At 42.4% G+C, this 14,627-nt stretch overlaps 1 protein-coding gene across 1 annotated transcript in view; it reads right to left on the reverse strand.

The window, feature by feature from the left end:
- Positions 1-4,620: 4,620 nt before the first annotated feature.
- Positions 4,621-14,627, reverse strand: part of LOC133527073 (protein groucho-like) — a 73,525-nt gene continuing 63,518 nt past the window's right edge. The window contains exons 8-16 of the mRNA XM_061863963.1: positions 13,373-13,474; positions 12,801-12,922; positions 11,302-11,595; positions 10,812-11,058; positions 10,189-10,368; positions 8,805-8,965; positions 7,945-8,027; positions 7,110-7,309; positions 4,621-4,981 (exon numbers count right to left, since the gene is read on the reverse strand). Coding sequence (XP_061719947.1) covers positions 4,874-4,981; positions 7,110-7,309; positions 7,945-8,027; positions 8,805-8,965; positions 10,189-10,368; positions 10,812-11,058; positions 11,302-11,595; positions 12,801-12,922; positions 13,373-13,474 — 1,497 coding nt within the window. The 3' untranslated portion in view covers positions 4,621-4,873. The remainder of the gene's footprint in view (positions 4,982-7,109; positions 7,310-7,944; positions 8,028-8,804; positions 8,966-10,188; positions 10,369-10,811; positions 11,059-11,301; positions 11,596-12,800; positions 12,923-13,372; positions 13,475-14,627) is intronic.

The raw sequence follows: 14,627 nt of genomic DNA on the forward strand, positions 1-14,627 counted from the left end.
GGAAACGTGGCAACAGATGGTCTAAAACCAAGCTGGAAAGTAGGCAATAGCTGTAGCACCTGAACCACCACTACTAAAATGTTACATTATTATCATCATCTATCATTGGTCATCATTGTTATCATCATCTGTTATTGGTGATGGTAAAATAGTACATTGTAGGAGAGGACGGAAAATCGCTTAAAGACGGACGAGTGAGTTTGAGGGCCAACACGTTAGTGGATGCCCTCAAATAATACGAGTCCATCAATTGTTGAAAGAAAGCGATGTATTTTTGCCAGGGACATTTATATTTTCTTCACTAGAAGAACTCATTTTTATAGCGTAGATGTTTTATAGTGTTTCTTGTATTTATTAGTCAAACACAATTTACACTATCCAATTCAGTAAGTATTTTCCGATCCCGCCTTTTTTACTTTTTTTTATCACTTTTAAGAGGCGTCTTTCTGTTGTTTGCATCAAACCGACTCTAAACTTGAAAGAAGCGTTTTTGTTCAAAAACTACAAACAGCTACAAAAGTAAAAACGCCTTAAGCGTTGAATCAAATATTTACATATTTACACATTAAGACACTGGTCTTAATGTGTAAATATGTATGTAAATACTTGTAAATACTTTGGCTACCACCAGTTCGGCACTGACATAAACGCTATTGAGAACGTAGTTTACTTTCTATGCATCTCGCTCGTACTCGCATATAAGTGCTTTGTTATTCCAGAAATCTAAAAAAAAACATATACCTAATTTAAAAATAAAACATAATAAAATTCAATAAGCGTAGTAAAGCTGTGAGCTGTAGACCTTGTGACCCCCATGGTGTTCCATTTCTAACAATTTCTAAAAACCGAAAAAAAAATTGAATCTGCTCTCAAAGTTTTACGAGAATCCGTTGAGAAATGCAACTTGTAGAGGAGAACATCCGAACATATGAAAACATTTTTGCCAGTTGAAAACAATGTTATTGAATGACTGTTTGTTTCTTAATAAAAAATAAAATAACGTACCTATTCAGATCTATTACCTACTTATGCTTACCTTTTTGTGCATAATCACCGGATTATACCAAATAAGTATGATGCATTCAGAAAGCATTCAGTAATATTAGCTCGTACGTAACTAAATAAACTTATTATTTGTGATTTCGCTTACCTTGCCGGATTCTCGTGATTAATTGCAATCGCGTTTAATTTTTGCATGATTAAATTCAAATTAAGTATCCTTATTTATCTGGATACCATAATCTTTTTGAGCCCAATCATAATGAATGAAACATGCCTGCATATAATTATTTTAATAAGTAAATCATTCTATTAATTTGTTTGACGTAGATTAACAGGCACGTATTTGGTTTTAAGGTCGAGCCACGCCGGTTGCCACACGCACACCTATGCGTCGACTAGTGTGCGGCACTGCGCGGCACAAGTATAATTCAGTACAAAAAGAAATGGAATCCCGCCTTTATGCGCACGTCCACTGTACGGTGGTGAAGCGCTGGTGGCCTAGCGGTAAGAGCGTGCGACTTGCAATCCGGAGGTCGCGGGTTCAAACCCCGGCTCGTACCAATGAGTTTTTCGGAACTTATGTACGAAATATCATTCGATATTTACCAGTCGCTTTTCGGTGAAGGAAAACATCGTGAGGCAACCGGACTAATCCCAACAAGGCCTAGTTTACCCTCTGGGTTGGAAGGTCAGATGGCAGTCGCTTTCGTAAAAACTAGTGCCTACGCCAAATCTTGGGATTAGTTGTCAAGCGGACCCCAGGCTCCCATGAGCCGTGGCAAAATGCCGGGACAACGCGAGGAAGAAAAAAAAAGTCCAATGTACGGTGCGCGTGCTGTTCACGCAACGTTGGGACACAAAGCAGCGCCGTTATGCCCCAAACCTCGATGTTCTCCACACCTTATAACACAAACAGTTGTACTTAAAAAATAAACAAATAAATAAACAAATAAAAACTAGTCTAGCGGAACTAAACTAATAGATGACGGTAATGGCTTACCATTAGGCGATCCGTCTGCTCGTTTGCCTCCTATATCACAAAAAAACCAGAGTAAAAGTCTGTAGCAGGTTCTATTTTGGGTCCATTACAGTTTTTATTTTATATAAATGATTTGCCTTGTATACCTAGGAAAAAACCTTTGTGAAATAGTTCATTTTGCCGATGATACATCATTCATTACCTACTTTTTCAGGTTGAAGGGAAATCAACCGATTATACCTAGTGTAATTAATAGCACACTAATAGTTGATGTACAATGATTACTATGAACAATCTGCTACCAAATGTACTAGTTTCTTTTGCAGAATGCTATATCAGTGGATTTTTTGTAAGATATAGTAGGCAATCGAGCAGACGGATTACCTGATGGTAAGCGATTACCGCCGCCCATGGACACCCGCAATAACAGAGGGGTTGTAAGTGCGGTGCCGGATTTAAGATGGGAGTACGCTTTTTTCTTGAAGGTCGTATCGGTCCAGAAATACCACAGGCGACAGTTCATTTCATAGTTTAGCTGTGCGAGGCAGGAAGTTTCTGGAGAAACACATAGTTGAGGACTGCCAACCATCTAAGTATACTATTAGGATGCTTTTGAATGATTAATGCTTAGAGATGCCAAACCTACTCGTTGGATTGGATGGCATTCAAAATTACGCGTCTTACTGAAAAGTACTCTAAGTTTGAAGGGTATTAGCTGAAATATAGACTTCTCGGAGAACTACAAACAAACAATTGTACCTATTTTATTAATGTGACACTGATTTTCACACCTTTTTGTGTATAATCCTTAACAATGCAGCGCAGCCGCGTATTCGCGTCTAACGACAGTTCCAAAGTAAACAATAATATTTTTTTTGCTGTCGCGTATTTTTTGGTGTTTCGCATGTCCATCTGTTCTACTCTTCAGGTCGCATTACTAAACCGATTTACGGGATTTTTTTGGATAGGTTCGATAATAGGGTGGTCGAAACATATAAAGTTATGAAAATTCCTTTTCCATGCAGGTTTTTTTTTATTCCAATATACGTATAAAGTATCCATAAAACCACATTGCCAACCCTAATAATTGCTCGGAGCAATGCTGAGCCGAACGGAGCCGAGAATGCCCCGAAAGGAACAGTTTCATCCCCCTGACTGTACCTGTATTAGGCAATGGGTATTACGAACAATACGCTGTTATTTTTGAAAACTTACTCAAAAACGCGATTCGCTGGGATACTTCGACCGGTCTTCGGTCCTACGCAGTTTTGTTTTCATAACACTTTGGATTGTATCGTATAATAAGCTGCAGAGATAACTGACCTACTGCATAGAAACAAACAAACGTCAAAATTCTTCAAAAACATTTTTTTTTTTCATTTTTAACCCCCGGCGCAGAAACAGGGGTGTTAAATGTTTGACGCCAATGTCAGTCTGTGGCATCGTAGCCGTTAAACGAATGGTCCGATTTCGATGCGTTTTTTTTAACTTAAAAACGAGTTTTCTTCTAAGCTGGTTCTAAGCTATGTTAGATAAAAACCGAACCAGATAAGAATCGATGCAGTAGTTTAGAAGAGTATCAGCTTTTTTCCAAACTGATTTAAGGCATTTTTCGCATAAAATGGTTTAAAATCTTATGTTTAGTTTTTGCAATAGACCCTTCTTTAATTTTCCTGTCTAGAATAAAAATTAAGCCCGCTCAGCGTGTTGCGCGAGGTCTCCGATGACTGCCCCATAATCAAAATCCAAAGGCCATAATCTGCTTTGGGGGAAATTTGTGCTCAACGTCTACTTTTGGGAGTAAGTACCTAAACGTAAATATTTAGCAAGAGTTGCAACAGCATATAGATTTGAGCGGGTTAACTCAGGTGTTAAACTTGTTTAATGTCTCCATACAAAATGATATGACAAAGTCACACGTCCAAGTGAACCCATAGTGGAAGTACGGACTCCTGGAAAAAAGCTTCATGACCCCACAATTATCGTTTAACCCTTTTCCAGGTATAGTACAATTTATCGACCACATACGCGCCAATAGAATTTCAACTTTAGTATTCCGATTTAAGGTTCAAATTAGATTGCACTTTCGGAAAATGCGACTTGCGTTCAAATGAATCATCAAAGCTGGATTAATTGGAATATATTTGTTTTTTTTTGGGAAATCCTTGTAAATTAGTGCGGCCTGGAAAAGGGTTAAAAATAATAGTTATACTTAAATTACAACATAAAATCGAAACCTCCCTAAGAAGTAAGTTTGTGTGTAGTGTGTTTTGTAGTAGAAGGTAGAATAAGCTGCCTGTGCATTCATAAATAAATAATAATAAATACCTCCCCAAGACAAATGGACCAACAATCAAATTTACGTCGAAGAGAGAAGCTATATATGGTATACGGATTGTTCCAAGAAAGGCAATGATGTAGGATGTGGGGTCTATGGCGAGAGACGTAAGCTGCCTTAATAAGACAGGCTTCAATCTTCCAGGCAGAAGTCTTCGCCATCAACAAATGTGCGGAGATTAACCTGGATAGAAACGTAAGACACTAACATATCTACATCAACTCAGACAGCCAAGCTGGCACCACTGGGTATTTTCATACACATCATGTCAAAGCACATGGGTAATAAAAGAAACAAAATATTAATTTGCGCATATTTTTTCTTTAATACGAGCATTTTACAACAATATTGAAACGAAATCATCATTTTGAGATCTGCTGCCAACATACACTACCGGCGCTCAACAAATAAACATAAACCGCGCACACTAATCTATATAAACAAGTCGCATAAGTACATACAGGCTTCCCAATATACTCTATACATACACTATAACTATATCACCACTGTCGCTCAGAGAACGTCCGCTAGGCACAGTCACGTTTGTTCGCTCACTAGTAGATCACTTCGTACACTGTGGCTTTCTTGTCGCCTGAACCCGTCACGATGTATTTGTCGTCGGAGGAGATGTCGCAGCTTAGTACTGATGATGATTCTTTTGACTGTGGACAAAAATGTTAATGTAAATAGATTGAAATTATAATCACAGACAGTTCAATTAATAGATGTGCTAAAGGGAAAAAATCTGATACACATTCAACTTTGTAAGGCATGCTTATATTAGGGCTGCTACGGTTGATTTGAGGCTAGTTTCCGATTGACATTTGATGTTAATTCACTTAATTTTCTACCTTAAAACAAACAAAACCAAACAAAACAAAGTTTATATTATGATAGTTGATATTAACTCCGTCTAAATTTATGATGCTTGTAATATTGACTTTAGGACTATTGGTACAAGGTAGATAATCAAATATATATAAATCATCTGTCAATCACAAACTTAAGTACAACTTAGGTATAAGTAAAACTATAATTATCAGACTATGGTGTAGTTATAGCAAAGATTTATTGCGTGTATAATAAGAGTTAAGATATTGCCAAACATCAACTGTTGAGAATTGTCGTATAACGTAAGTACGAAACAGGTACAGTGCATTACATTAGTTAATAATTTCGAAGCACCATTTTTTTGCTTATCTCTTCTACAATTATAACTCGTAGATTTTAACGTTGAAACTAACGCATTCACTGCTAGCGTGAGCTATGCACTCCGCTTGTAGTTGATAACGTATTGTAGCGAAAAGCGGCTACGAACATACATATAATCCGCGCAGCGGGTCGCTGGCAGTGGATGTATTGAATGGCACTTATAGGTATAGACAGACATGTATATTACCTGGAATATGCTGGCGCCGTAGGGCGTGCGCCAGGCGTTGAGCAGGTTGTCCTTGCCGGTGGACACGAACCACTTGACACTATAGTATAGACAGACATATATATTACCTGGAATATGCTGGCGCCGTAGGGCGTGCGCCAGGCGTTGAGCAGGTTGTCCTTGCCGGTGGACACGAACCACTTGACACTATAGTATAGACAGACATATATATTACCTGGAATATGCTGGCGCCGTAGGGCGTGCGCCAGGCGTTGAGCAGGTTGTCCTTGCCGGTGGACACGAACCACTTGACACTATAGTATAGACAGACATATATATTACCTGGAATATGCTGGCGCCGTAGGGCGTGCGCCAGGCGTTGAGCAGGTTGTCCTTGCCGGTGGACACGAACCACTTGACACTATAGTATAGACAGACATATATATTACCTGGAATATGCTGGCGCCGTAGGGCGTGCGCCAGGCGTTGAGCAGGTTGTCCTTGCCGGTGGACACGAACCACTTGACACTATAGTATAGACAGACATATATATTACCTGGAATATGCTGGCGCCGTAGGGCGTGCGCCAGGCGTTGAGCAGGTTGTCCTTGCCGGTGGACACGAACCACTTGACACTATAGTATAGACAGACATATATATTACCTGGAATATGCTGGCGCCGTAGGGCGTGCGCCAGGCGTTGAGCAGGTTGTCCTTGCCGGTGGACACGAACCACTTGACACTATAGTATAGACAGACATATATATTACCTGGAATATGCTGGCGCCGTAGGGCGTGCGCCAGGCGTTGAGCAGGTTGTCCTTGCCGGTGGACACGAACCACTTGACACTATAGTATAGACAGACATATATATTACCTGGAATATGCTGGCGCCGTAGGGCGTGCGCCAGGCATTGAGCAGGTTGTCCTTGCCGGTGGACACGAACCACTTGACACTATAGTATAGACAGACATATATATTACCTGGAATATGCTGGCGCCGTAGGGCGTGCGCCAGGTGTTGAGCAGGTTGTCCTTGCCGGTGGACACGAACCACTTGACACTATAGTATAGACAGACATATATATTACCTGGAATATGCTGGCGCCGTAGGGCGTGCGCCAGGCGTTGAGCAGGTTGTCCTTGCCGGTGGACACGAACCACTTGACACTATAGTATAGACAGACATATATATTACCTGGAATATGCTGGCGCCGTAGGGCGTGCGCCAGGCGTTGAGCAGGTTGTCCTTGCCGGTGGACACGAACCACTTGACACTATAGTATAGACAGACATGTATATTACCTGGAATATGCTGGCGCCGTAGGGCGTGCGCCAGGCGTTGAGCAGGTTGTCCTTGCCGGTGGACACGAACCACTTGACACTATAGTATAGACAGACATGTATATTACCTGGAATATGCTGGCGCCGTAGGGCGTGCGCCAGGCGTTGAGCAGGTTGTCCTTGCCGGTGGACACGAACCACTTGCCGCAGCTGGCGAAGCGCAGCGACAGCACGCACGACTCGTGCAGGTGCAGCTGGTACTTGTCCGGCTTCACCGCGTGCAGCACCTCCACGTTGCTGTTCTCCATGCCCACCGCTAGCCACTCGCCTGGGGAATAAACGGTCTGGTTAATACACGTTCGAACTCGTAAGAAGCTTTTATAGCCTAATGTACAGGCAGTATCAATAGTACCGGATGAAACATCGCGCTAAAAGTATCTGCCACCCTGGAATACATTTCTAGAAAGAGATCTCTACATTACGCGTTCAAAAGTATTTTGTAACAGTCTACTTGTTACATATCAGTTTTCGTAAACTAAAGTAGATGTCACATACTGCAAAAGTGACCAAGCCCTCTGGTGGTTCCCAAGTTATTAGAAAATTGATACTGACTGTACAATGTGTGTGAGCTGTGTTTGAATATAAATAATTTTAATTATGCATAACAAGTCACACAAGTTCTATTGTTTCGTAAATTTTTCATTCCAACAATATCTACCCAGTTTTATTACCCACGATTCAAATTTGCTTATCAAATATTTTGTATAATGGATGTTGTGTAATATTCACAGTTCCATAGAACAATTTGAAAGTACTCGTAATATTGCTGTAAAACGCGTTTGCTTCAGTGTGCAATAAAAAGCGTAACTGGGGGCCCCAAGTGTGCTTTGTCCGCTCCGTTCAAACTTGCGGTTTTCATAATACAATGCTTCATGTTACCAAATTATGAATTAGGCATTTTACCTGTAGGGCAGTATCCCAACGAGAAGATTTGAGAGCTGAAGTCATGTTGTTGCAACTGTCTGCCTTCTCTCAAATCCCACGACCTGTAACACAAACAATAAACATAAATGTAAGAGATGTTTTAAATCTACAAAAACGATTTTATTAAGGTGATCTGATTATAAACTACAACTACAAACTATCATGGTGAAACAAAGTAGTATACTGTCCAGCATTATTAAATTTAAAATAGAGTGGTGCTACACAGATCGCGCGTTTTCCGGAGAGCAATACCCGCAGCGACTTTCAGTACCGATACATTTGTGACTACAATTCAACAGCCGTTGTTCACAGCTACAGGATGTTTATTTAGTCACCTGCAATAATTTACGGGGTGAATATATAGGTCATAATGAGCAACTTTTACTATGGGATCAACCCCGAAATCGAGAAAGAAAATTGGCTGTTACATACATTTTGGCTTTCTGACCTTGACATTTTCTATGGGAGAGTAAAATCTTTTCCGTGATTTCGAGTTTGGTCCCATAGTAATAGTTGCTCAGTATGACCTATATATATTCAGCCCGTAAATTATTGCAGGTGACTAAATAAACATTCTGTATAAATGAGCGTGAGAAGCGTTTCAAAAAGTAGCCGCATTAATATAAAAGGTTGGCATTCGCCAAGGTATTTTATAACCCCTTGACCGCCAAAGATGTCAACTGACGCGTGCGGCTACACCCCAATATCAACTTTCGTGCGTACCCACAAGGTTCAAGGCGCACGATAAGCGTGGCGTTCAAAGGGTGAGGCGGGCGGTGTTAATTTAATGGTTAAAGAAATGCTAAATTGAATAATACATTAAGTAGTTTAGTACTGACCGCACAGTGTTGTCGAGGCCGCCGGTCCACAGCTTGGTGCCGTCGGCCGAGATGTCGATGCAGGAGGCGCCGTCCGTGTGGCCCTGGAACTGCCGCACCAGCGTCTGGTTGTGCAGGTCCCACACCGCGATGTTGCCGTCCGAACAACAGCTGAAGCACACCTGGAATACACGTTAAGTGTAAGTAAGAAAAACCCAAGTTAAGAATAAAGTAAATGAATAGTATTTTATACAATCGTTATATAATAGAGAACTTTCAGTAGAGTACCGTGTTTAGCAAGGTTTTACGTACAAATACGTTCAAATTTTGAAAAAAAAAATATTTTTTTTTTGGCGAAATTTACTGAAACTCATATAACATTTTTTCCTTCTTTTGGCCTCAGAAGTACGTGGTTCAAATCTTTCGGGTTCCTCATGTAGCACCGTGTATATCGATCTTTTCTTTCTTTCAAATATCTGAACACGCCTTTATTGTCAAGGCGTCAGAGTGCGCGTTCAGATATTTTTGACCACCTCGGCCGGCCGCTTCGATATATCAGATGGCAACTGTACCAGTATCACCACATTCTAATTTCCGCAGCAGCATAGATGGTCTATTACTTTCGTCTGAGTAAAGCTGTTAAGCTAAATCGGTTGTAAACCGCCAACTTTTGCTATGCCGCCGCGCTAAGATTAAAATTGATAATCTCCTAGTAGTACAATATTAACTTTCCTATTTATTATGAAGACATTGAAATACAAGTTGTGTAAATAGTACCTTTGCTTAGAGGAGAAACTAGATTATCTGGTTTAAGTAACCGTGATTAAAAGAGCCCATATCGGAACTTTACGCAGCGTTCTTTAGGTAATGTCATGTCGTAGGTGTTGCGTCTTTGTTATACATTTTATTACGTAAATAGTGCGTTTTTTGAGGTCTCACAGATCCTTATCGCTTCTCCCCGGCCATGATGCGCGGCGTGGGCGACGCCGGACAGGTTGGAGGCTTCACCGCCGACTATGAGCGTGTCCGTCGGGGAGCTGCTCTGATGTGATAGTAGTACTCACCTTGGAGTCGGGGCGGATGGCGAGCGCGTAGCAGGCGGGCGCGGAGGAGGTGAGCTCGGCCTTGATGCGCGGCGTGGGCGACGCCAGGTCCCAGATGGACAGGTTGGAGGCTTCACCGCCGACTATGAGCGTGTCCGTCGGGGAGCTGCTCTGATGTGATAGTAGTACTCACCTTGGAGTCGGGGCTGATGGCGAGCGCGTAGCAGGCGGGCGCGGAGGTGAGCTCGGCCTTGATGCGCGGCGTGGGCGACGCCAGGTCCCAGATGGACAGGTTGGAGGCTTCACCGCCGACTATGAGCGTGTCCGTCGGGGAGCTGCTCTGATGTGATAGTAGTACTCACCTTGGAGTCGGGGCTGATGGCGAGCGCGTAGCAGGCGGGCGCGGAGGAGGTGAGCTCGGCCTTGATGCGCGGCGTGGGCGACGCCAGGTCCCAGATGGACAGGTTGGAGGCTTCACCGCCTACTATGAGTGTGCGCCCGTCGGGCAACAGCTTCACTGATCTGATGTAGTTGTCTCTTTGCTGGAATATTTATTCGATTGTAAGTCATTTGAAATTATTCCAAGTAACATAATACACGATTAGCGAGGAATGATAACTTATCATGCGCAATCATAGTGGGTAATAATGAGTTTACAAACTGATACAGATGATACAAACATTATTTTCTTTATGATACCACGTGGAAAAAAAATCGACACATGGCTTACAATTCACATGCTTCAGCAATTGAGATGCTTTTTTCTATTTTGGAATTTATTTACCAATATTTTGTTAAGTCTTTGCTAGGTGTTTTGCGTTAATTCTATTTTTGTCTTGTTATTCTTCGCTATTACCTAAACATTGGTATAGTAGTTTATACAGAAAAGAAGCAACTTGAAAATTCAATTAAATGCAATAAGTAAATTCATACATCTAATTTAAAAATATACCCAAAACCCAAACCACGACAGTTACCCACTCACCAAGCAGTCCAACTGGCTAACTGGCGCCTTGCTCGGCTGGCTGATGTCCCACACCTTGACGCAGCCTTTGCCGCCGGTGTACACGTATTTGGTAGGCGACGAGACCGTCACCGCGCAGACCACTTCTCCATGGGCCAGGGCGGAAACTTGGCGCGCGTGCCGGGGGATCCCGGGGCCCATTAGCGCGTCAGGGGGAAAGGGCACGGGCTGCATTTGCCCTTCCGCTGATACGTGGAATGAGTAGGCTCTGAAAAAGATATTTGGTTTGAGGTATACTGTGAGGCTGGCAGGGTCGCAAAGTAAGAATAAATCTATCAAGCGACGACTTTGGCTACTACGAAGTGGTTTCGAATACCATGAAAATTCACATTTTCCCCACAAGCCTTGTCTTTGTTTATATTTCCCCAGCTACACACTTTGCTAATAGGCCCTCGTACTTGAAAGAATGTGCATAGCAATGAAACATAAGACTAATCATCAGTATACTTACGGTTTGCCACCAGGAATAGGCGCTAACGCTGCCGGTCCAATCGGCGGGCGCAGAGGCTCGTACGCCAGCGCAGCTCGCGCCGAGTACCCGGCCAGGCCGTACGCATCATGCGCACCGTTGCCCAGGTACGGGTACTGCAGCGCGGGGGGCTTCACTGCGGCCTTGAGAGGAGCCCCGGCCGCGCCCGCGCCGCTCGCGCCGGAAGTCGGCGTCACAGGCTTAGAGATCGGCGTGCTTGGCTTCTCATCGAGCTTTTTTGCTGACGGTGTTGAGGCGTTGCTTGACGTGCCTGACCTGAAATCGTAAGAAGTTGATCTGTTATTTTTATGTCCTATTTCATAGGTCTCAAAGGCCCCAAGAAATAGTCATTTGTCGACAGTTTATCGAAGCGCTTTCTTGTATGCATCTTACAGACGCCCGGTTCCCAATTTGCGTAGATATTGGTTTAAACCCTTTGACAGCCAAAGACGTCAACTGACGCGTGCGGTAGCGCCGGTAGCAACCCAATATCAACCTTTGCGTTCCGACAAGGATCACGATGACGCGCCGCGCACTTTAGGCGTTAAAAAACGTTGACCTGCTGTCCTTCTAACCCACAAGAAACAAGATTCATTAAAATCAGGCTAATCGTACACTGCATCAAACGCTTAGTGTTAAAGAAGTGTTAAGTCACGATAACATCATGTTGCACAAAACAGTGCAAGCGTGGTAACAAGAAGTCTTCTTGACACTAAAAACAAGTCAGTATCTCATTTCAGTGTTTGCTAAAACAAAAGTTCAAATAATATTCATCAATATTATATTTATAGTGTGTATGAGATATATATGTAGTTTATAACTATATTAGTTTGCTTTTCTTTTTAATTCACTGACTTTTTTTCTTTCTCCGCACCAATTGTAAGTGTCGCTGTTTGGCCCTACGTTTGTAAGTCAACCGACTGGTAGAGAATGCAATTTGGCATTAAGTACGCCATTTGTACATTGTTGTATATATTTTGTGCAATAAAGTTTAAATAAAAAAACAAATATAAGTCTGTACCTCCACAGATTACCGACGGTTTATCCATCAAAGCGTGTCTAATCCCATTACAGTTATTAGGAGTACACTAAACATCGGTGTCAGTAATTGATTTAGTGAGAAGACGGATTAGACGGCCGGCCGACTCCTACATACACTGACCCTATTAGAGGCATGTATTTGCTTAGTACGGCTTCTTTTAAATGGATAAAGCGATTATCGAGAATTTGTGCTCTACATAGAGCTTAGATAGAAACTGTGCGAGAGGTGTAAAACTCCGATCAAATAAAGGTAATTTTTCCGATTTGTTGGTCAAAAAAGGTACTAAGTAAATTACAAGTGAGATCAAAATTGAAAATATCCAATACATTCCGTGAATAGATTAGTTTTAAGTGAAACAATTCGAAGGGATCCAGCGGAGCAAAGGTTTTCGGAAGAAAAGGATTGGATAATTTAAGAGTTCAAATAATAAGTATGCTACCTAGGGCTATGAGGTGGGTGCTCCTTTTTGGGCTGCAGCTTGTCGAGACCATTTTCTCGGGGAGAGGGCGCTCCGTTGTGCGGCGACGTGGGCTCTTCACTTGCGTCGTCTACCACTAGTTCCTGAAAATATTTATGAATAGATTTGTCATTCACTCATATCATCTACAGATTGCCGATGATTCCGATGAAACACTGTAGGCTTAACACGAGTGCGCCGCAACAGTATCTCGCTCGCGAGATAGACAACCCGACCCTTTATAAGTTTTAATTATTAGTTAGAAAAAAATGGTAATCTATCTCGCCCGCGAGATACTGCTGCGGCGCTCTCGTGCTAAACTTACTGTAAGGTTTAACTTAATATATAATTAAATAAATTTATAAGATGGTCGAAGCCACAAAATCACAGGACAGTGGGTAGGTATAATGTTTTTAGTCGACGTATTGCCGTATGGAAGGAAACCTGAGGAAGAGGGGAAGTAGGTGGAGGGATACAGTACCTACTTAAAGAAGGGCACACAAACAATCGCGGTGCCACCTGAAGGGAAAAGAAAACCAAAAAGAGATTCTTACATGTCCCATGTCTTTTTCTTCCTTCTTCAATTTCTTATGGTCAGGTTCAGCCGGACTTCGCGTCCGATACTTTTCTCTTTCACCGGGTGATATGGAATTTCTCTGTAACAAAACAGCACAGCTACAGAAATAGTACACCCACGTTTTTACTGTTTACAATACGGTCGGGTAAACATTATCAAACCGTTTACGGTCGGGCTTACGTAAAGCAATCAATCGATCATTGTTCGCAAATAAATCGGCGTGCAGCGAAGCGAGCGCTAGTCAATATCAATATCAAAACAAGCTGAGGCAGAGCAAACTGACCGCGTGATTAGCTCGGGGAGTGGTCACCGCCTGCCCCCCGGTGGGGCCGTCGGCCGCAACATTTGGATGAGTGCGCAAATACGGACTAATGAAATAATCATATACGTGACGACCCGCTCGGTCTGATTCCGCCGCGTTGACGTGTATGTATCACGAATATTATTCGCTGCCAGATATCGAAATGTATTCGGATTACTGATATTCGATCGAGTGCGCTGCGCTGTTAGACAGATGCTACGATTACTTCAAGTGCACGCAGGCGTGAGGACAGGTCGGGTGAAAAGGCTTACGTACGTGTCTGGTATCGTGAAGTCAACATATTGCGAATATAGCTCTCAATCTATCAGGTGGTGGTAGACAGTCCAGTTCGTATGCTTTGTGATACCGCTCAATGCGTTTTTATCGGTCTATAAAACCGACAAGACTTCGCTTATCTATGTCTGTATAGTTCTAGAGTGGTTCTTGCCTACTTACGTTACGCAAGGTGATAAAATAATTAAAGTACACGTCCAGGATACAGTTGTAAATCTAATTCAGATGCTGCTACTGTACCACCCTCACGTCCGTCTTTGTCACACGGCGTGGCCGTACTGTAATTACTTATGTCGTAACTGGTCATGAATGAGAAACGGCCCGTAATCCTCAGCCCTCAGGGAGCGAGGCGTCCGCACGTCAGACCTATTTACATAATCAGTACCTTGACTCCATAAGTAAACGCCAAAATCGGTGTAGGTAAACCGTGTAGTTGCGGTGTAGGTCTAGGTACTGCTATGATTTATATTCACCTTAAAGTCTTACTAAAACGTGGCAATGGCGACTTAAGGAATGCATAAACGCATGGTGCCAAATAATCATTACTTTCTACAATGAAAGGTTCTCGGAACGGAACAAGAGGCTTTAAACTAATTTTATTTTATCACACGTAATGTATTTTTAGTCACTCATTGGA

The sequence above is a fragment of the Cydia pomonella genome, chromosome 17, assembly GCF_033807575.1.
Source record: "Cydia pomonella isolate Wapato2018A chromosome 17, ilCydPomo1, whole genome shotgun sequence".
Lineage (NCBI taxonomy): Eukaryota > Metazoa > Arthropoda > Insecta > Lepidoptera > Tortricidae > Cydia > Cydia pomonella.